This window comes from Stegostoma tigrinum, chromosome 26 (assembly GCF_030684315.1).
Source record: "Stegostoma tigrinum isolate sSteTig4 chromosome 26, sSteTig4.hap1, whole genome shotgun sequence".
In the NCBI taxonomy this organism is placed as follows: domain Eukaryota; kingdom Metazoa; phylum Chordata; class Chondrichthyes; order Orectolobiformes; family Stegostomatidae; genus Stegostoma; species Stegostoma tigrinum.
In genome coordinates, this window is record NC_081379.1 from 15,034,524 (window position 1) to 15,057,964 (window position 23,441).

Below are 23,441 nucleotides of genomic sequence, written 5' to 3' on the forward strand. Positions count from 1 at the left end.
TACTATTTATGAGTACATAGCCTTTGTCAACGGTAGACGAGTGCAAGTTTGAAGGGACTCCACTAAAAGTAATTAACAAGCTTGTTTCAAACAGCTACAAATCCAGCTCCCAAAGAAGTGAATATTCATTCCCATTTAATCATAGAATTCTGGGCTTCAGAATTATGTGACGTATGGAATTTCTCCAGCATTCACTTGACACTAGCTTTATGTAGAACTAAAATAGGAATATCAAATCAAGGAGCAATGGATGAGCAAATTATTGTACATGTCTAAAATCTGAAGTAAAAACAGAAAATGATGGAAGTACTCAGGAGGACTGGCAACATCTGAAGAGATAGAAATAAAGTTTACATTTCACAACTATGAACATTTAACAGGCTCATGAAACTTCATTGATAGGAAACGTTATCTCTGTTTCTCTTGTCAGGAGTCACTGAGCTAGGGCACTGGAAATTGAGCCTCATTATTCCTGGAGTTACTACAGTGCGAATGTTTAATTAAACTGCCCAAAATTCCAATTTGCCTTTGACTGAATTATACAGAGGACGAACATACCAGAGTTCTTCAGTAACAGTAAAAATATTATTTGCCTTAATACAATTATAAATGCTTTTTAAAGTTAAGGTAGATCAAACTTCATCTTCTTAAAACATTCCCCAAGTCATGAAAATGAAACTGGAGAGCACAATTTTATAAAATTAGGACAGTTAGTAACACAATTCTTTTGATTCTCACAGTGCCATGACTATTATCTACCTAATGATGATCCATCTTTAGTTCACTGGTATGAAAGGGGGACCTTTTTCCTTCAGGTTGTCTCTGAATGGACTTTCTCTGTTCTTTCAACAAAATTGGGGTGGAAGGAAAAGGGAAGCAAGGGCAAGAAATTGAGGCAGCTAATTTTTGGAAGTTGCCTTTCTTTTGTCTTTTTTTCCCAGAGCATTTGTATCAAGCTGAAATCTGACCAATCCCAGGGTGGTTACTATGCCGAGTCCTCCTGCCAGTACCTCAACTCAAGTGTCCCCAAGTACTAATGACGTCTTACATGTTAGCTTCCCTTGCTTCCTGCGCTCTCCCAACTGCAAATAATTTGTTACATATTCTCCTTTTTAAAGGCAGTGGCCATTTTCTCATTTTCAGTCCTTATCCAAAACTGAACAGATGTGATCTCGAGCACTCTGCACAAATGCTGCCAGATCTGGGTATTTCCGTTTATTTTTAGATCAAAGCAGCTCAGTTAGCTCTTGTACACCGCAAGCCTCAAGACAAGGAGAAATCTGATTATTGCTGATTAGAATGAGAGAATTTCATCAGGTCCAAACCTACCACAGTCCAACCTCAGATATTGTTCATAATTCATCTCTGTAGCTGTAGAAAATTATACCCACTGAGCTTCACAATGGGACAAAGACATTTAGCCATGACCTTACTGAACAACCATCTCTCCTAATTCGACATTAAGGCACTCTCTCCTCACCACCAACATGCCCTCCTCCAGATCCCACAACTCTCAACCTTGCTCATGCAGCTGACAGCACATTGCTCCTTCACTGACCCCTGCATTCCAAACAGACCCCTGTATCTGCTTTAACTTAACCCTGCATAAATGGAGCAGCTCCTTGAATCATAGAATCCCTACAGTGTGCAAACAGGCCCTCCAGACAAACAAGGCCACACCAAACCTCAGAGCATCCTACCCAGACCCATTCTCCTATAACCCACCTAATCTACACCTCCCTGAACACTACGGGTAATTTAGCATAGCCAAACAATCTAACCTGCACATCTCTGGGTTCTGGGAGGAAACTGGAGTACCCGGAGACACAGGATGCAAACTCCACTCAGACAGTTGCCCCCAAGGCTGGAATTGAACCCAGATCCCTGGCGCTGAGAGGCAGCAGTGCTAATCACAGTGCCACTGTACCACCCCCCAAATCATTCCTAATTTCATTCGCTGAAGCTTTGCTTGTCAAGCCAATATAACTGGAATGCTGAGGGAAAATGCCCCATCAGTTTCAGTACTTGTTCCATGATCTGATCTCCAACAAAAGACAATACCATTGTCATGGCTTTAAACTGCAGTGTACACCAAACTGGGGCTGGGGGTGTGTGTGTGTGTGTGTGTGTGTGTGTGTGTGTGTGTGTGTGTGTGTGTGTGTGTGTGTGTGTGTGGTGTAGGTAGTGGAGGATCGAAGGAAAACACAAAGCAAGCTCACTGTTTTAGGTGTGCTCCACTGATGTATTAAGATTTTAGACATTAACCACTTCAAATCCACTTTTTAAACCAGATAACGTACCATTGATGGCAATTGCATGATTTAAATGGCTCCAGCACAAAGTAAACATAAAAAGAACAATAAAAATAAGGTACAAAAACCAGCCAGATTCAAAAAGAAAGTGCAGAACAATGTGCTAGGCCTACTGGCTTGTTGGTAGGCGAAGTAGTATAATTCCAGAGAAATCCTAGATAAGTGCACTTGCTCACAGGTCTTTTGTTAAAGCACAGGTCTAAGACACTATCGGTATTTGTAAACATGCTCGCTGAGTCAGCGTGTTTGATTGCAGATGTTTCGGCACTCTGCTAGGTAACATCAAGTGCACCTCTGGTGAAGCATCGGTGTTCTGCCCTGCTCAGAATTTATGCACCTTGGTTTGCTGGGGTGGTTGGCATCACTTCCAGTTCTGTTTTTCAGTGGTTTGTATATCAGGTCCAGTTCAATGAGTCTATTGATGAGAGTTCCGGTTATGCTAGGCCTCCAGGAATTCCCTGCCATGTCTGTGTTTGGCTTCTGCTATTACAGATGTGCTGTCTCAATTGAATTAGTGTCCTTCTTTCACCATGTGTATTGAGACCGGGCAGCCAATTAGGTGTTCATATATTCTTATGGTCAGTTTTCTTCCAGTTTTGCCTATGTAATGTTTCTCAGTCCTTGCATGGTGCTTTGTATATTACTTTTGTAATACTGGTTGTGGGTATGGGATCCTTTATGTTTGTCAGTAGCAGCTGTAGGGTGGTTGTTGGTTTGTGGGCTACCCTGAAACCCAGTGGTCTGTGGTCATTTCTGGTATGCCTCTGATGTACAGTAGGATGACTAGTGTCTAGCCCAGTTGCATCATCTTGTTGTGGTCTGTTGCAGAGGTAATGGCAGATTATGCTTTTTGGGTATCCATTCCCTTTTAAAACTCAGCATACATGCTACTGTTCTGCTTTGCGCAGTTCTAGCTTGTTTGAATAATATCCTGATGCAGCACAGTTTATGAGCGTTGGGGTGGTTGCTGGTGTAATTAAGTATCTGGTCTGTATGGTTGGTCTGGAATTGCCCATTGTTCTTATGTTCCACCATTACGTCTAGGAAGGGCAGTTGGTTATTGTTCTCTTGTCAACGTTATTCCACTGAGGATGTTGTTTGTGTGTCAACGGCTTTCTTCTAGTCTTGTGCGTTCGATAATCACAAAAGCAGATGCAGAGTTTGGGCTGTATAGTAGGGAGCCCTGTCCATTCTAACCTTTGCATTACAGCTTCTGCAATCAGTCCTGATATTGGGGATCCCACTGGTGTTCCATAGGATTTGTTTGAATATACGGTCGTTGAAGGTGAAGTGGGTTGAGGCACAGCTCCAGCGGTTTCAGAGTGCTGTCCTTGTTGATACTGTTGGTGTCATAGGGTGTGTGCTTTCCGATTCATTCAGTGTGGCAATTGTCTCATTGTTTATATCCATAAACATTGGCTAGATCAGTGATGTTACGTCAAAGGTTTTCATTATCTTGTCCTCTTCTATTCTGGTATCCTTGATAATCTTGAGGAATTCTTGGGAGAAGTGGACGAAGTGGATAGTGTTGTCTAATAAATATTTCAGTTTCCGTTGTAGATCTATTGTCTCACCACCAGGTATGCCAAAATGATTAGTCAAAGAACAATAACAGAAATGGAATCAAAATACACTGGCGGTGAGCAAGTCTAAAACCTCATCCACAAGCCAAGCGACAAATCTTCAAAAAAAAACTTTGAACACTATCTGTTGTGACTGGAATGGCCAGGTGGAGCTCATTGACTATGAGATCCTTGATCAGGATTGTTAACCTGGGCCAATCAGGCAGCCCTGCCCAACAGATATAAAATAGGAGATTCAGACACAGTCTCCTCATTCTAGGGACTGGGTCTGAGCTAGCTGGTCAGAGCCCCGGTGCTATGCACATGTAAATAAAAAGGTTAACTTGGTACAAAGATTCTGGCCTCTGTAGAAGTATTTCGTTATCAGTATAAAACTCTAAAATGATAAGTAAAAATGAAATTGTACTCAAACACCTGCAAATGCCGACATGCCATTAACTGTGAGAGCTAATAACTGGAAGAGCAACAAGAATGCAACATACTGAATCAATTTAGCTCCAAGTAGTGAATGACGAAATCAGCAGGGTCCACAAGTACTGACCTTTTTTGTTTGGTTGGGGGTGGGGGAAGAAGATGTGGAGGAGCTCATTTATATGCCCTTTAAAACATGTCAATCGCCTCCTAAAGCACTTACTAACAGACAGCAAATTAATTTTAAATGACAATGCAACAGGAATATTAAACAAGGGAATCAGAATATTCCAACACTGTCCTTATGGTCAAGGCTGCCAGCACTGTGGACCAAGCCACGTAAAGTACTAAAGCAGAATTCACTAGCCCACAACTGAAAATACATAAATTGGGAGGACCAGTCTGATTGATATACTGGAGGAAGGAATGGCTGAGAACTTTGCTACAGACCAGATAATAATTCCACTTGCAGTAATAACAGACATCTCTCCCTGAAATGATACATATGCTGAGGACACAAATGCCTACAAAAGATAAAGAGCATAATGAAAAAGGCTCTTAGCCTAGAAAATCAAGATCTGGAATCAGCGTGCAGGCAGCTAAACAATAGCAAGGGACAGGACCACATTTGAGGGAGTAGTTTAAGAGGCCTCTAGCAATTACGCATCAGAAATAGTGCAAAATTCAGAAAACCAAAAAGCTGCATTCACTAAGGGTAATGCTATAATTACAAGAGGGTAATTCTCAGACTGGGAAACAGGAATCAAGAAAGCTTTTTGCTGGTTGGAATCATACTTTGCACAAAGGAAGATGGTTGAAGATTTTGCAGAGTACCTCAGACAAATGTCCTTCGCTGAACTATCTTGTGATGTCAACAACCTACCCTCCATCATAACATCAGCAATGGGGATGTTCGCTGACAACTTGAGTAACAAGCAAACAGAATGACAGCAAATTAGCAATAATCAGAAATAGACAAGTACTTCGACAAGCACATAATAGTAAAGAGTTCAGCAAAAGTAAGAGTCCTTAGAAACAGAGGCAGAAGAAATTCAATGAGGAATAAAGAGTAGCAGACACACTAAACAAGACAAGTTTATTTTTGTCACAGATACAAAATGGAACCATGGGTTAAATTGCAGCAAGAAAAAAGGCAACTGATAGCAAATAAAAGTACGGGGAAATTTAAGGAACCAGAAGTTGCCAATTCCAGCAGACCTTGACATCTTGAATGGTGAGGTCTTAACAAAAGTGCCTACAGTAGTAGTTTTGACTTTGATCCTCCAGACTTTCAGAAGTCCTTGTACCTAACACCTCAGTAGATGCAAGTCATTTCAAACTTCAACTTTTAAACTCGAGCCTACCCATTTCTTTCTCCAACTGCACCAGCACCTTGACTTTCAGTCTGCAATTACTTTTTTATATCCCGTTCCCTGAACTGTCCTGAGCGTCCTATTTTAAACTGAAACTTTGCAATAAGTAATAAATGCCCCCACTGCAGGATAGAATAGAACATTACCATCTAATCACTCAGGAATGCAGTGCACTCCACAATGTTACATTTCACAGAGAATGCTACCTTCCCTGGTACAAATGGACACAAAGGCAGAAGGGTCCTGACCCGAAACGTCAAGCTTTTCTGCTCCTCTGATACTGCTTGGTGTGCTGCGTTCATCCAGCTTCACACCATGTTATCTCAGACTCTCCAGCATTGGCAGTTCCTACTACCTCTCGGACACACAGGCAATTGCTTTTACCACAAACATCGTATCATTTGTCAAGACCTGAGGTGCTGTTATTGGCAACAATGTATCTTGTTTACTAATCTCAAGATTGTACTGACAAAGACCTCAGCATTTGCAAGCCAGAATTTCACAGCAAAACCTTCTCCATTCAGGGAAACTGACAAATCCCATGTTGTTGACACTGCATAAAATGGTAGCTAGAAGCAGAAATAACCTGGGTATGAGTAAGAGAATTTGTCGTGTTCGATGTCAATACAATTCTGACGTTGATCATCGTCCAGTTCAGCCAGCCTACTACTAGCAACCTTATCAATGTCTAATTTCTAGATGGTGGTTTTGGCTTTGGTGTGTTAACTCATCCCACACCAACTGAGGTTATCATGAAGAGCACTCCTCCCCAGTCCCTCCTCTGGGGCATGGTGATCTTCAGGTTAAACCAACACCAGTCACCTTTCTCTCTCTCAGGAGTCTATGGTCTGGTAGCACTACAACATTAACTTTATTAATTTAGTCAACTCTGAAATAACAAGCGTTGCAAATACAACACTCCTGTGGAGACCAATCAAATTTAACACGTCTTAATATTCATCACACATGCAAGTGATTGTAAAGATAAGGAACATATTCAAACTTTTAGCATGAAATGCAATCAGAAAGGCAAAGTGGAAATTGGTCTCCCACGTGTAGCAGAACCAGAAAATGTTAATAAGCACGCAGCATGCTGTTGGTAACAAGACATTCAGGAGTAGAATGGACATTAAAGAGCTCAAGCCTTTTTACCGCATTCACCTGCATAAATTCACCAGGAGGACTGCAGCAGTTCAAGAAGGCAGCTCACTACCACCTTCTCAAGGGCAACTAGAGACAGGCAAGAAATACTGGCCAGCCAGCGATGACCATATCCCACAAATGATTAGAAAAAAATGTGCTGATAGAAGGCATGCTGATATGCTTTCTGTTAATAAATAAATTCAGAAGCTGCAGCCTTATTTGTTCTGGGTGCATCTCCAAGAATCTGGGATAACAAGAGAGGTTGTGAATTCAGATAAAAGGAAAAGCATCAGCATATATAAGGGTAAGGAAGCTAAAATCAGGCAGGGCCCCATAAGGAATATAAAGAAAGCAGTAAACAGCTCAAGCAGGAAATTAGGAGAGCAAGAAGGGGCCTTGAAATGACCTTGGCAAGTAGAGTTAAAGAGAATACCAAAGCATTCTATATGTACAAACAAGAGGGAACAAGACAGGACCACTCAAGGATAATAAAAAGGTGGGAACTTGTGCTTGAGTGTCAGTATTCACCTAGGAGAACCATATGGAGGATAGCAGGATTACCGTCGAGCACGCTAATATACTAGGGCATTTAAAAGCAAGAAATAAGAGTGCCACTGGATCTCTTGAAGAGCATTAAAGTGAAGTCTCCAGGGTCAGAAGGTATCTACCCCAGGCTATTTGAAGAAGCAAAAGGGGAGATTGCTGGGGCCTTGGCCAAGAGATCACTTGCAACCGGAGAAGTACCAGTGGACTGGTGCATAGCCAATGATGTTCCGCTATTCAAGAGGAGAAACAAGGATAATTCAGGAAATAGACCGGTGAGTCTCACATCAGGGTTTGGAAGTTATTGGGGAGAATTCTTTGGGATAGGATTTATGCATATTTGGAAAAGCATGGCCATGTGCATGGCAGGTCACATCTTACTAACTTGACTGAATTTTTCAACAAAGTGCCAAAGATGATCCATGAGAGTGGAGCAGTTGTCCACATGAATTTTAGTAAAGCTTTTGACAGGGTCCCTCATGGTAGGCTCATCAACATTAAGATGTATAGCATCCACTGTGAATTGGCCACTTGGGTTCAGAATTGTTTTGCCCAAACATGGCCATAGAGAGGAGTGGTGGAAGGGTGTTGTTCTCGCTGGTGGTCCACGAATAGTGTTGTTCTGCAGGGATCCGTACTGGGTCCTCTGCTGTTTGAGATATATTTTCATCCAAGTCATTTATATATGTGTGGGTTAATAAGTTTTCAGACAATACTAAAATCAGTGAAGTTGTGGATATTGTGGAAGGTTGTCAAAGGATACAGCAGGATATAGATCAGTAGCGGATATAGACGGAGAAGCAGCTGTTAAGAGTTTAATCCGCTGTACTTTGAGATCAAATGTTAAGGATAACTATATAGTTAATGGCAAGACCGTAAACAGTGTTGAAGTACAGAGAGGTCTTGGGGTTCAAGTCCATAGTTCCTTAAAAGTAGCCACTCAACTTGATAGCATGGTAAAGATGGTACGTTTGCCTTTATTGGTCAGGGAATTGAGTACAAGAGTCATGCTGCAGCATTTTTATAAGACTTTGGTTAGGCCACATTTAGAGTATTACAATCAATCCTGGTTGCTACATTATAGGAAGGACATGGAAGCTTTGGAAGGGGTGTAGGAGAGGCTTACCTAATGCTGCCTGGATTAGAGGGTATGAATTATAACACAGTGGCTTGAAAAACTCAGGTTAATTTCTCTGGAGAGGCAAAGGCTAGGGGGAGACTTGATAGAGGTCTGTAAAATTGAGATGCATCAATCAGGTTGATGGTCAGAATTTTTCTCCCCCAGACTTGCAATGTCTAATACTAGGGTGCATGCATTTAAAGTGAGAGGGGGAAAGTCAAAGACAATGTGGTGGGCAAGTTGTTTTTAAACACAGTGATAGGAGTCTGGAATGCACTGCTAGGTTGTGATAAATAAGCACATGAATATGTAAGGAATGGAGGGATATGGGCCAAGGGCAGGCAGAAGAGATTAGTTTAATTTGGCATTATGTTCTGCATATCTTGGGCTGAAGGGCCCATTCCTGCGCTGTACTGTTCTGTGTAACACTCTTTCGTTTTCCATTTTCTCCATCACAACCTCAAATCCAGCATTTGAAACATGGGTCAAAAACCTCTGCCATATTTAAACATTTTTTCTTTGCCATGTCAGATTCAGTTGCTGAAAGATTTTCAACACTTGCAATGCATCCTCATTGAGCAGACTAATAACTGGTGAAAGCTAATGATATTGGTCCCTTTGCTGATACATGCATCCAGAAGAGTGTGAAATACCAAATGTGCACAGAAATTGTTTTAATTACAGCACAAAGTTGAAATGCTACCTGTACTCCACTCAGCAGACGCCAGTTAATTGTGCATTGTGATCAGCTAGTCATTAACTTATAGTCCTCTGAATTTGAAGTTTCTGGTGCACTTTATCTGTGTGTGACACTTTGGAAGGCAACATTATAAAACCATCATATTAAAGCTTATTGCAGACTCCAGACAGGAACTCAGCTTGACAAATCACAACTTTATTTCAGTTTTAATGACATTTCCCTCGCTGAAACATGAGCATGCTACACTTCAGCTTTAATAATGAAATTGGAATGTAGATAAAACAGTCTGAACTACCTACTTATAACACCAAATCAAAGACTTTTAAATGTTGTAAGATTATAATTGCATTTATCCCAAAACACTTTTATAATAGAAATGAAAAACAGCTTTTGTATAGCACCCAAAACACCACCTATAGAGTATGCAGGGCAGAGTCCCTGTATCTAACATTTCAGTAGATTTAAATCACTGGTAACTTCAACTTGTAAACTGGAACTACCACCCACCTGAACTTCAACGTACTCACTTTAATGAAGCTTTTCAGGGTTTTCAGTCCTAACTCTTCACGTCTGGGACTAACATTAACTTTTCACTAAGGTAATCTAGTTTTTTAAATCTACCATTTTCTTCTCAAAGACACAGCTCTATATAACCATCCTGTACCAAAGTCTACTACCCCATTCAAAGCCTGAACTGAAACAAAGTATCTCGGTTCTACTCATCCCTTTAAGCTTCAGGGAAAAAAAACATCCAGAACTCTATTAAACCTTTAAGGCACATTATTTACCATGCTGCAATGCCAGCAATCTAAAATAAACAGCCCATCAGTATACAAACCACTCCCCACCCCAGATTCAAAAAAAAGTTTAGAATAACTATGACTACAGAAATACTTGCAACAATTAACATCAGACAGATGAAACAACTGGCTACTAAAATTTAAACTTACCGTAGCTAACATTAAAAATTATACTAAAAATCCCCCAATTTAAAGCAGTGAAAAAGTTTAGGTTGGCACCCAGCATCAAGCAGATACAATCGTCACATGGTAGGTCAACCAGATCACCACAGCAGTCCAACAAATCAGTTGTGTAAATTACAATTACTGGTGTAGCACAATGAAACAGCCATAGCTCGGTCCAATGGAATTGATGCTGACACCCCTCCTACAAGTGCCTTGTTAGCAACCAAACAGTCAGCCAGCCCAACTGACTGCTAGTCACACCAGGATAGTGCACTCTTGAGCTAACCCTTTGAGGCACAAAGCCATCCAAGCCCGTGTGAATTCTGCTCAACTTACTACCAAGCATGCCGGTCAATGTGAAATCACCACCCCCAGCGAAGCAGGAGGATAAGTAAACTCACAAGGAACTAAAGAAATGCATAAATGTCATCAAATTTAGAGTGACACATTTACTCTTGGCTTTTGTTTTCCTATTGCAGGCAAGAGGACAGCATGACAGTCAATGACCAGAAGTCAAGCAAGGTGTGTAGGGTGTGGTGAACAGGGAATTTGAATGGAAATTGGTGGTATTATGTACTCAAATGAGTTTGAGTACAACTAGAAGCTGACAGTGTTACAGCCTCCCTCCTACGTCACTGCCTCTTCCAACTCTTCACCTGACAGATTTTGCCAAGGGTTATTCTCTGATGATGGCAATATTGTGGAGAATGCAACATCTCTAATCAATCTTGTGACTCGCTCAGGCACATACAATGCAGCACCTTTCAGACCAGTCCAGAGTTATCCCTGCAGATCAATGGTTTTCTCTACGAGATTCCTTGTGGCTGCATCACATGCATGTTTGTCCACTGCATATCCACGCACAGGTGTGAATTAGAATCAAAGTCATGCACTGAAGATTTCCCAGTGTCTGCCTCTGCTCCCACAGTCATTGAATTACAGTGAACACAGCACTGTCCACAGTGAACACAGCACAGTCACAGAACGAACAGCAGACTACTTGGTTTGACATAAATAATGCCGAGGCCACGCGCCAGCTTCATAGTAGCCAGAATTATTTTTGATGAAATGCATAACAAAGAGTTTTGGTTGTGCGTTGGACCCTAGCCAACTCAGAACCCATCAAACCAGAATGAAAGCAAGTCATTTCTGAAACTTCAGACAGACCAGGAAGTTCTTTAAGAAGGTGACCAAACAGGTAGATGAGAGTAAACCGGTTGATGTGGTGTATTTGGATTTCAGCAAGGCATTCAATAAGGTTCCCCACAGTAGGCGATTGTACAAAATGTGGAGGAATGGAATTGTGGGAGATATAGCAGTTTGGATCGGAAATTGGCTTGCTGAAAGAAGACAGAGGGTGGTAGTTGATGGGAAATGTTCATCCTGGAGACCAGTTACTAGTGGTGTACTGCAAGGGTCGGTGTTGGGTCCACTGCTGTTTGTCATTTTTATAAATGACCTGGATGAGGGCGTAGAAGGATGGGTTAGTAAATTTGCAGATGACACTAAGGTCGGTGGAGTTGTGGATAGTGACGAAGGATGCTGTAGGTTGCAGAGAGACGTAGATAAGCTGCAGAGCTGGGCTGAGAGGTGGCAAATGGAGTTTAATGCAGACAAGTGTGAGGTGATGCACTTTGGTAGGAGTAACCAGAAGGCTAAGTACTGGGCTAATGGTAAGATTCTTAGTGTAGATGAGCAGAGAGATCTCAGTGTCCATGTACACAGATCCTTGCTACCCAGGTTGACAGGGCTGTTAAGAAGGCATACAGTGTTTTAGCTTTTATTAATAGAGGGATCAAGTTCCGGAACCAAGAGGTTATGCTGTAGCTGTACAAAACTCTGGTGCGGCCGCACTTGGAGTATTGTGTACGGTTCTGGTCACCGCATTATAAGAAGGATGTGAAAGTTTTGGAAAGGGTGCAGAGGAAATTTACTAGGATGTTGCCTGGTATGGAAGGAAGGTCTTACGAGGAAAGGCTGAGGGACTTGAGGCTGTTTTCATTCGAGAGAAGAAGGTTGAGAGGTGACTTAATTGAAACATATAAAATAATCAGAGGGTTAGATAGGGTGGATAGGGAGAGCCTTTTTCCTAGGATGGTGACGGCGAGCACGAGGGGGCATAGCTTTAAATTGAGGGGTGAAAGATATAGGACAGATGTCCAGAGGTAGTTTCTTTACTCAGAGAGTAGTAAGGGAATGGAACGCTTTGCCTGCAAAGGTAGTAGATTCGCCAACTTTAGGGACATTTAAGTCGTCATTGGATAAGCATATGGACGTACATGGAATAGTGTAGGTTAGATGGGCTTGAGATCAGTATGACAGGTCGGCACAACATCGAGGGCTGAAGGGCCTGTACTGTGCTGTAATGTTCTATGTTCTATGTTCTAATGCTGACCTGAAGCATGTTCATAGCAATACAGTCAAACGGTGCCCTGCAATCCTTGCAAACCCTCATGCTTAACCTGCCTACTTCCCTCTGGCAAGAGGGAATGAAGTGATCTCCTTCGTGCAATAGACAGCACTTGAAGATGTCGCTAACATCTCCAGCAACAGTGTGGAAAAAGCCAAGCACAAACAGCCACTGCTGGAGCATCTGAATGTGTTTCCGGCAACTGGAAACACTTTCAGCAGCAGCAAACTCTTTAGTGAAGCAGAAATATCCCAAACATTTGTTGTTGCTCATTTTACAAAGAAACTTGCTCTCCAGGTATAAAGTAGTCTCCTGACTTAAAATGGGCCCAGAGTTAACACTGATTCGGACCGCTTTTCTACAGATTAATCAAACAACTGTCTGATACAGTCATATTCGCAGAGTCATCTTTTATGGGCAACAGCCCAGACATTTGTATCACAGCTCCTGAATATGCTCTGCCTAACGGCAATACAAAGCGACCCAGAAGAGGCTGTTGTGGTGCTGTGGTAATGTCTACAATTCTGAGCCAGGAGGCCCAGGTTCAAGTCTCACCTGCTCCAGAGGTGTGTAATAACAGCACTGAAAAGATTGATTAGAAAGTATCTAAACCAACCCCCTGGGGTGAAAGTATAATGGTATGCAACTAAGAAATCATACCAGCAAGCTTCCTCAGCGTTGACTTTGGACCCCTGAAATCAGGGGGCCATATAGTGCACAGAGAGCAAATCTCCTTCTCAGACTTGCACAGCATAAGTGGTGGTGGTAAGCTGTAACGCTGACAGCTTCCAGTTGTATATAAATAACTAATGTGACTAAGACCAGCAACCTGGATTCAAATTTCTTTTTCATCCACAACTATGGTCCAAACATCTCAACACAGCACACATTGATCCCTTAGGTAAGTCTGTTTTCAGCCACTCAAAAAAATTTACAAGGGCCTCATACAAAAATAAATTGCCCACGATGTCAAAACAAATCAGATGTGGTCACTCAGAAGCTCAGAAAGACAGGGATCTGGGAGTATTTGTCCACAGATCTCTGAAGGTGGTTGGATAAGCTAACAGTAGCTAAGGTGGCATACAGGATTTAATCAGTCAAGGCACAGACTATACAAATAGGATGGTCAAGTCAAAGCTGAAGAACAAGGTTTAACATGAAAGGGGCAAGGTTTGAAGGTGACATACGAGGCAAGTTGTTTTTTTAAAAACACAGAAGGTGGCGGGCACCTGGAACTCTCTGCTGGGGGAGGCAATGGAAGCAAATACAAGAGTGACTTTTCAAGGATGTCTTGACAAATACATGACTGGAACGTGAATAGAGCAATACGGTCCCCGGAAGGGTAGGGGGTTTTAGTTGTGATGGGCTGCACATCGGTGCAGGCTTCGAGGGCAGAAGGAAAGGACCTGTTCCTGTGCTGTAATTTTTTGTTGCTCTTGTTGTTGTTGTAGAGTTTGTGGTTCTCATCACCACACGAGAGGATGACATGAATGCACTGGAGGGGACACAAAGGAGATTCACCAAGATGGTGCCTGGGCTGGAGCATTTTCACTATGAAGAGACGCTGGACAAGTTCGTGTCTTTTTTTTTTAAATCTGCAGAGAAGGTTGAGAGGGGATCTGACAGGGGTGTATAAAAGTATGAGTGGTATGAATAGGGTGAATAGAACGCAGTTGATCTCCTTCATCAAAAGGTCAATTACAGGGAGGCACCCTTTTTAGATTGAAAGGCAGGAGTTTTAGACAGGTTTTGAGGAAAACATTTTTCACAGAGGATGCTGGTGATCTGGAATGCACTTCCCAGGAGGGTAGTTGAGACAGAAGCCTCAGAACTTTTAAAGTGTACTTTCCAATGACCACGTGAAGCACCATAATATTCAAGGTTGTGGGCCTAGTGTGGGAATGTGGGACAACTGAAGGTTGTAGTGTACCTTTGGCAGTACAGACTTGTTAGCCAAAGGGCCTCTTCTGTACTGTAGGATTTTGATTCTATACCTGGTGCCTCGGTCAAGGCTCAGCGATGCATCTACTTTTAGTCTTATTTCACTTCACATCACAGCCTAATACAAGTGGCTTGCTAGGCCTTTTCTGAAGGCAGTGAGAGATAAACCAATTAGACTTTGGACTGGAGTAATGTTAGCCTGCTGAATAAGATTGGCAGATTTCCTTCCCAAAAGGATATTAAAGAATTCAATGGGTTCTGAAAACAAAATGAAAACAACATAATTGCAGTTTAGCAATTGGTACATACAAGCATTTATTCTGCTTACAAACAGTGGAATTTCAGAACAACTGAACTTGAGTCCTTTTTGAGTGTAATTGACAAAACGTTGAACCCACTCACTAAGCTGTACGGTGGCTCAGTGGTTAGCACTGCAGCCTCACAGTACCAGGGACCTGGGTTCAATTCTAGACTCGAGTAACTGTCTGTGTGGAGTTTGCACATTCTCCCCATGTCTGCGTGGTTTTCCTCCGGGTGCTCCGGTTTCCTCCCACAGTCCAAAGATGTGCAGGGTAGGTGGATTGGTCATGCTAAATTGCCTGTAGTGTTCAAGGGTGTGAGTGTTATAGGGGGATGGGTCTGGGTGGGCTGCGTGGACTTGTTGTGCTGAAGGGCCTGTTTTCACACTGTAGGGAATCCAAACTAATCTAAACATGCATTACAGGGCCAAAAATGTTCCAAAAATTTTTATGGGAACAATGTGCACAACCAGTAATTATCATTCATATTAGACATGACAGCCTAATCTCTAATACTGACATCATGTTCATCTACCAATAGTGTGGTAGGGTGTAGATTTGTATTTGCAATTCTTTGTAAAGGATTACTTTTAGGTGGTAGTGTGGAAGGCAGCAAAAGGCTTAATTCTAAAAAGGAGGTGAATATAATGAAACCCGACTGTCAGCTACTGAAGATAAAAATGACAACTAACAAAAAAGAAAATGTAATTCAGTTTAACATTTTACACAAAGTTTGGCACCTCCAATAAGGAAACACTGTTGCACTGATATTTCAGACTGGATTGTGTTCCTCTCCAGAGTGGGATTTGAGCCCTCAAGCTTCTGAGCCAAAAGGTGTGTGTTTTATTTAAAGATTAGGCCTACTTTTGCACAGTTCAAGTCTAATGAGGCTGAAACCGGAGTTACAGCATTATGTAATGACTGACTTTGAGATCATCATTTATTTCTGTATGTCAAATATTTGAGTATTATAACCTATCCATCACATCCTGCAGCATTACAAATATCTAGCTAACAATTAATTCACTAAATACCACAAAATGCTCACAGCACATCATTGAAAATCAACACAATTCTCCAGACTGCCGTCACATTGCACAAGCACATTACTGCTGTTTAACACCAAGTTTTATATGAATCAATGTTGTACAACATGGAACCAGACCCTTCAGTACAATCTGACCATGTTGACCAGATATCCTAAATTAATCTAGTCCTATCTGCCCACATGTGGCTCCTAACCCACTAAATCCTTCCTATTCACGTACCCATCCAGATGCCTTTTAAATGTTCTATGTGTATTAGCAGCCATCAGTTCCTTTGACAGCTCATTCCATAAACATGCCATGCTTTGCATGAAAAGTTACCCCTCAGGTCCCTTTTAAATCTTTCCCTTCTCACCTTAAATCTATACCCTCTAGTTTTGAACTCCTGCATCCTGGGGAAAAAGGTTTTGGTTATTCACTTTACTCATGCCCCTCATCATTTTATAAACATCTACAAGGTCACCCCTCATACTCCAATGCTCCAGGAAAAATAGCCTCAGCTTATTCAGCCTCTCCCTATGGCTCAAAGCCTCCAACCCTGGCAACATCCTTGTTAAACGTGAAAGGGTGTGGAAAAAAAATTTACATCTTTACTATAAACAGGGAGACAAGAATTGTACACAATATTTCTAAAGTCACCTGACCAATGTCCTGTACAGTTGTAACATGACAGCCCAACTCCTATACTCAATGCGACGATCATAAAGGTAAATTTACCGAACCCTTTCTTCACTAACCTGTCTACCTGTGACTCACCTTCAAGAAACAATGAATGTGCACTCCAACATCTCTTTCTTCCTCTACAACACTCCCCAGGACCCGACATTAAGTGTATATGTCTTGCCCTGATTTGCATTACCAAAGTGCAATACTTTACATTTACCTAAATTAAATTCCATCTGCCACTTCACGGCCCATCAATCCATCTAACCAAGGTTCCGCTGCACTCTGAAATAATCTTTACTGTTCACATCACCACCAATTTTGGTGTCATCTGCAAATTATGACTTTCCTGAAATAAGACTACATCTAACGCCTTTCAAAGTTGTATCCTAGGAGAAATCATGAAGACAGGAAAAATATGCTCAATTTCCCTGGATAATGATAATTATTTCTGTCCAATGGAAGTTCAACAGAGAACCTCAGGTGCTTCCTCGAGCCTTTAATAAGTCAAAGTTTCTTTTTTAATTCCTAAAAGGCTGAATATGAAATTGCTGTCTGATGAAATTGCTTCTTCACCTGCAATAAAACTGCCTGGTCCTTGGACTCAGAAGCTGCTTAAACTCAAGCATAGTACTAAACTGCAGCATAAAAACTTCCACATAGCTGCCATTGTGTTAAATAGTCACACTGCAGTGGATTATTTATTTCAAACACTCGTGAAGGCTCAAAAAAAAATGTGCAAACTAATTTTCTCTAGTCCGTTTATATGCCATAATTTTAAAACTCCTTTACATAAATTGCCAAAGAAACCACATTGAATAAAACAAAAATTGCTAGAAACACTTAGTGAACCTGGCAGCATCTGTTTTCTCCACCTCAGAGGATCTTGTTTTAGATTTTTCCAACTCATCCTGCATTCATGCCAGTACTAATTAATATTCAATCACTCAATGCATTTACTGCAGATATCCAATGTATATCCAGGGATGGTTGCATTCGGTTATTTAGATTCCCACCTGAAATTTAGCATTTTGGAATTTTTACAGTTGTTAATATCACCACACGAAGTGGTGTATTTTACTCATGGTTTGTTGGATACAATAACTTCAATAATGGAGTAAAATATGGAATTCTGAATATTCTTAAGAAAAATGTTTTGCAGCTGCTGCCGTACTTATCAATGTGCTGAAGTTGTTTAGCAACAACACTGGTCATGCTAACTACTCAACCTTCCAAATTTTGCTGTAAAAGAAACTGGATTACCAGCTGGATATACTTGGTCCTTGGACATTGCTCACTGCAGTTAATGGAGCTGTTCGTGCAGAAAATTAGTACCAATTTGAATGTGCTGACGACCATCCAGCCAGCTGAATATGTTCCTACGGCAATTGAACAGACTTAGACGAACGTAAATACAAAGAGGTTCTTTCCTTTAAATGGACGAATCACAGCCACAACTTGTTATACCAACTAACTGCTGGTTAAAGAAACCATTAAAGACTGCTAATACAGATTCACATTTGAGCAAATTTATTTATACTTTATCTAAATTCAATACAAAAAACTGGTTTAACACTGCCTTAGGGGAACGGGAAAGATTAACGAGGGAAATTCCAGGACTGAATGAAGTAAGTGATTGCTAGTCAACATTTAAAAATACCAGTTGACCAATATTCCTAAATACAAAGTGGAAACAGGGGAAAAAGAACAAATTGTGCTCAAATTACTGGTGAGAAAGATGATCAATAATTTATGATGTGTGAATTAAACATTAGATGGACAGGATCAGTGGGGATGGCAAATTGTCACACAATATCAAGCCACTAGTTGACGGCCTGGTCAGCAAATACTCTTGTGTGGCAAAGTCTCCACTGCAGCCACAAACTTCAATTCCAGGGTACATGACGAGTTCTCATTAGTCCAGTCAATGGGGAAAAACAAACAGCTCAAAACCTACATTCAGCTCGAAGTCCATACACCTAAGGCAACAAATTGAGAAATACCACCCAGTGATATAAAGTTACGAAACATTTTCACAGAGAGACATAACAGCTTGCAGTATTATTCGGCAAAATACCATTTTAAATTAATGAATCATAATTCGGTTATCATCAAATATAGCAGCCGAATATTGCAATTAAGCAGCAATTTCCATATATAACTCAATATTCTGTCTGATAACATGGTAACTGCAGGAACACTCTGACACAGCAGGCTCCCTGAAACCCACACAGCAGCAGGAAAGATTTACGCATTGAATCAATTTGTTTTAACTCTGACATCCATTTGGAGTAGACAGCAGAGAGCTCCTTCCCCAAGTGGTTATTTGTTCATACATGTTGGTTGTTTTCTGTATTCTCCTCCTTGCAATTAAACTGAATATTTGGGTAGAAGGCATCCAAATGTGCCCCTAGCGCAAGTCTCAAGTGACTTGGCACTCTCAGTTCCAGACAAGGCATCTTCCAATTAGTGAACTTGAAGTACGGAATCCAAGCTATTTTTCATACAATTTCACATTAAAATCCTGTAGTTCACAAAAAAGGGAGACAGTAAACAAAATTAAAAAGTAAAATTGTCAATGCTCAAAATCTAAAAAGGTATACAGCCAGTCCAACTGCAAACATAAAAGACAATCGTTGAGATTTTAAGTCTGGTGACCTATTTTTCCTTCTGAAGGTGCTGACTGACTGCTTGCAGCATTTTCTGTTTTATTTAAAATAACTCGTACTACCTGCAGTCTTTTGGTAGAGGCAGCCCATCAACCACTAAAAACATCATTATACACATTTGGTAATTTGTAATAGGTAAAGAGAGAGATAACATGTTCTTTGGAATGTAGAGGACAAATATTGTAATCATGAATACAAATTGTCTGAGTCATTAAGCAAACATTCTTATGCAGCATTTATTTGTTTATTAATATGCACCAAAACATTATTTCATGTCACCACATTTTACAGAATAAAGATGACAATGTTATTGAAGACATTGTAATCAAGTATATTAAGAACATTTCTACTTGGACAGAAATATACCAGGATGCTCCTACCTTGCACAGGCAAGAGCTACCAATGCAGCTGCAGCATTTTCTTTCTGTTTCCATGGGATCGATTGACCCAAAGCAGGTGATTCTTCTAACCAGGAGCAGAGAAGGGCTTCGAGACCATTCAGACAGTCAGCAGGTTCTTTTGTAAGGCTCAGAGGCTGGCAATCTCTCAGGCAGTTCAGGAGCACCTCAGCAGTGATATTACAGAGAGAAGGGTCAGTTTTACTTTGTGATTGGATCAAAGGGAACACTAATAAGAGGCCCATGCGAGAAGTAAATGGTGCCTGTTCTGGTTGTTGCAGCAAGCCCTGCCGTTTGAGCATGGACATGGTCTCTTCATCACTCGAGTTTTCACGCTCATGCTGCTCTTCAAGTGCTAACTGTCGTTGTGCATTCCACAGGCCTCTAAGCGCATTGAGACGGTATTCAAGTAGCCGTGCATATGCATTACTCTGGTTTCCACACACAGCTCGCAAGCGTTCTGCTAGCTCTTCAGGATTTTTGGTTTCAAAAGTCAATATCTAAAAATTAAACAAAGAACATTTTTCAGCAGAATAACAGAAAATGCTTCACACAAGTTGCACTTAGTCTGTTAATTTGGGGGAACCACCCAAGGAATTTAATAGGAATATTAAATATGTACAATCTACACCAATCTCACTAGGAGAAAACAGGGCTCAGTGCAGTATAAAGGAGCACCTTAGTGGAAGAAAGAGCACAATACTAGAAATACTACTATACCGATTTTTCTACAATTAAAAATAAGATTATCTTTAATTTCAAGGGTGAGAAGGAACCTGTTTTCAATTCACAAAGTACCAGATGCAATGAGGTCCAAGCATCAGAGCTTCATGTTACTGTCACGTTGACAGACTTCATCTGATCTAGAATCACTTAAATATAGTATTTTCTAGATAATCTGTGTCAAGAGAAAATGATAGCCAAAGACAAACTTGAACAAACATTTCACCAACCACACCAAACCTGACAAAAGGTATTAACCATACTAGTCAAGCTATTAGATAAGAGTAACTCAAGATAACACAGCATTACCATTTGAGACAAGGGAAAGCCAAAATATCCTGATTCCTACAGTCACCACTTACAACACTGTTTATATTCAAACCATGCAGCATAGAGAAACAACACTACCCGCCAGCAAAAACAAAGTACACAGTGCGAGACCACAGTGCTTTAGACAAACATAGGGAGATCATTCAATCTGCTGCTCCATTAGTGCCTGCAAAAAGTACAGCACAGATCAACTACACTGTCTCAGATTCAACCTCGGCCTTTAAATACAGGTTAGGTATCATATAAATTCCACTCATTTGCTGATATCAAGCATTCGTGCTGGAAACTAAACAAAACTGTCTCTATTGGTACAGGGTGAGTATAGGCTCAGTGGTTTAGCAGGCTGTTCTTGCATGTGGGGAACCACTGTTGGTCACAATATTCTCAATCATCAGTCATACAGATGGACTGGCACCACGAGGCAATATCATTGCAAAATAGCTTCAATTAAGGAGTAATTAAGTGACTATGAAATGCATTGCACATTATTTTCTCAGGGAATGCTAATGTAATACAAGTTCTTTTTCTCTCCACCATTTTTTTTGCCATGCCCCCCCTCCTTGAACTCTATAACCTCATATCAACACTAGAAGCCCTCCTTTTCCACCCCAGCTGAACTTTCCATTTGTTGCACAACACCAATACCTTCACCTCATTTCAACTACAGTCTTCAGGCATCTAAGCACAGTGCGCAAAGGCTTTCTGAAATATAATGCATCCCTTAATAGCTATCTCTTAGACCAACTGATTAAACCAACCTTCCCGCATATTAAAAACAGAAATTGCTTGAGAAACTTTTGCAGGTCTGGCAGCATCTACAGAGGAAAAAAAAGAAAGTTAAAATTTCAAATCTTGTGACTCTGCCTCAGAACTTCTTCAGCCTCACACAACACACACTCTAATCTTACTGGTACACCAAGAAAATATTGGTCAATGTGTTTGTCTAATCCTCACTTTCTCAAAACACACTGCTCACAGGCATAATCCAAGACAATAAATTTGCCTCCACCACACAGTCAATGACCTTCCCACTTTGAGCACTGCATGATTTCTTCTGCCCTGACTCCAACACTTAGTGACATACTCTCAGAATTAGAAGGTAGCTGAGTTTTAACACTACTCGACCAGCTGCTCGACACCTCCAATTTCCCTAAATGCAATGTATAATTCAGCTTCAGTACTTGCTAACTGTCTGTAATCTTTGAAGCCATCTAGTGATCCTTGAACCATGCAAAGTGCCCAATTAGACTCCTTGCAATGAGCTCATTCCTGGCAAATCTTGAAACAATGAAATGTAAGCAGTCTTGGACATGAGTATACCCCAATAGGTAAAATCTCTCAGAATGCTGGAACTGAATTTCAGCACACAAATTTCAGCATTAAGACTAGGTATGTTTACAAATACAGCATGGGAAAATTTTGCTACAACACAGATAGCAGATAAGCATAAAAGGATAGAGAGTGGTGTTTGGGGTTACATATGACCAGAGAATTCAAAGACGTTAGGAACAGGCAAATAAATGTCTCATTGGGATTAAATCATTTTGATTGAAAAAAACAAATCTAACTTACTTTTACCCATAAGCTGTGCTAAATTTTTAACAAAGTAATACTGCAACATGGCTTCTTAATCTAAATTACACCATTTTCCAAAACACTAATGGTATAAATAACTTGTTAACTGACAGTTAACCAAAGATATATTTTGTACTCAATTTCTGGAGGAAATAAAAGAACTAAGCACCTTAGTCAAAAGTGGTTGCATTATGGTCTTTGAAATTCTTCCCAATAAAGCAGATTACACCTATATCAGATATACACTTTAGCAACATCTACTCCAGTACTGACTCAGACACTACTGCTTAATAGCCCCTAAAAGCTTCCAAGAACACACTTTCAGCAACTCTATTTCAGTCCTGAGGCAATATATACACTAACACAGTTGGATGTAATAATCGGGAACCTGGCACCTGAGACATTTCAGCTTAGCAATGAAGATTCTCCACTCAGACTACATGATTATTTATTTTCTGTGACAGTTTTTGTTGACAGCATAAGTAAGGAAATGGACAGAAGAGTGACAACTGAAGGTAGGGATACCCAAGTCAAAACCTCTTTGTGCACAGCTGATAATGCTATCATCTGCTCAGATCCACTTAGTATGCAGTTTGACCTCGAACAGGCGGCAAACTAAGTCACAGTAAGGGAATTCAGCCACTGATCTTTTTGTTCGCTTTTACGAGGACAGATGGCCAAAGATGCTGGGGATGCGGTTGGGAGGGGCTGAGGAATGCATCAGAAACTGGCAGGTGCACAAGGGCAAGGTGAAATATAAGCCAGATTCCCTCATCATTCCAGGCAAGAACCTGATCAATAGGTGTTAGCAAGTCTTGATGTCGATCTACCTCGAAGAGGTCTGGTATATTCTCTACTCCTACTCCATGGTGGTCAACCAATTCATCTTTGGCTTTACCCAAGAATCTAAAATGGATCATGGCCACAAACACAGTCAACGTACAAACATCTCCATGTGTATACAGAAAAAAAGAACTTCATTTGCCTTCCAGTGACTACCTGTCTGCAACTACACAAAAACTTAAACTGAGCACCAGCAATGTGGTGAAACCTGATGCATGTGTCCATGGTATGGTGAAGGATGGCTGCGCCCACAAATGCTCACAGCATTCCAGTCATTTAGGTGTGAGCACTTCCATTCCTTTTGGAAACGGTTTATGCAGAAAAACACCTTGACCACAAGTCAGTCAGTTGTTTGCATAACATTGAGACAATATGGGAAAGGTAAACTAAATCT

At 40.9% G+C, this 23,441-nt stretch overlaps 1 protein-coding gene across 5 annotated transcripts in view; it reads right to left on the reverse strand.

Moving 5' to 3' along the window:
• Nucleotides 1-23,441, reverse strand: part of LOC125464301 (probable E3 ubiquitin-protein ligase HECTD4) — a 284,911-nt gene that overhangs the window by 231,638 nt on the left and 29,832 nt on the right. For all 5 annotated transcript variants that reach the window (XM_059654988.1, XM_059654987.1, XM_059654990.1 and 2 more), the window contains exon 2: nucleotides 19,559-20,076. In XM_059654988.1, the coding sequence (XP_059510971.1) occupies nucleotides 19,559-20,076 (518 nt within the window). The remainder of the gene's footprint in view (nucleotides 1-19,558; nucleotides 20,077-23,441) is intronic.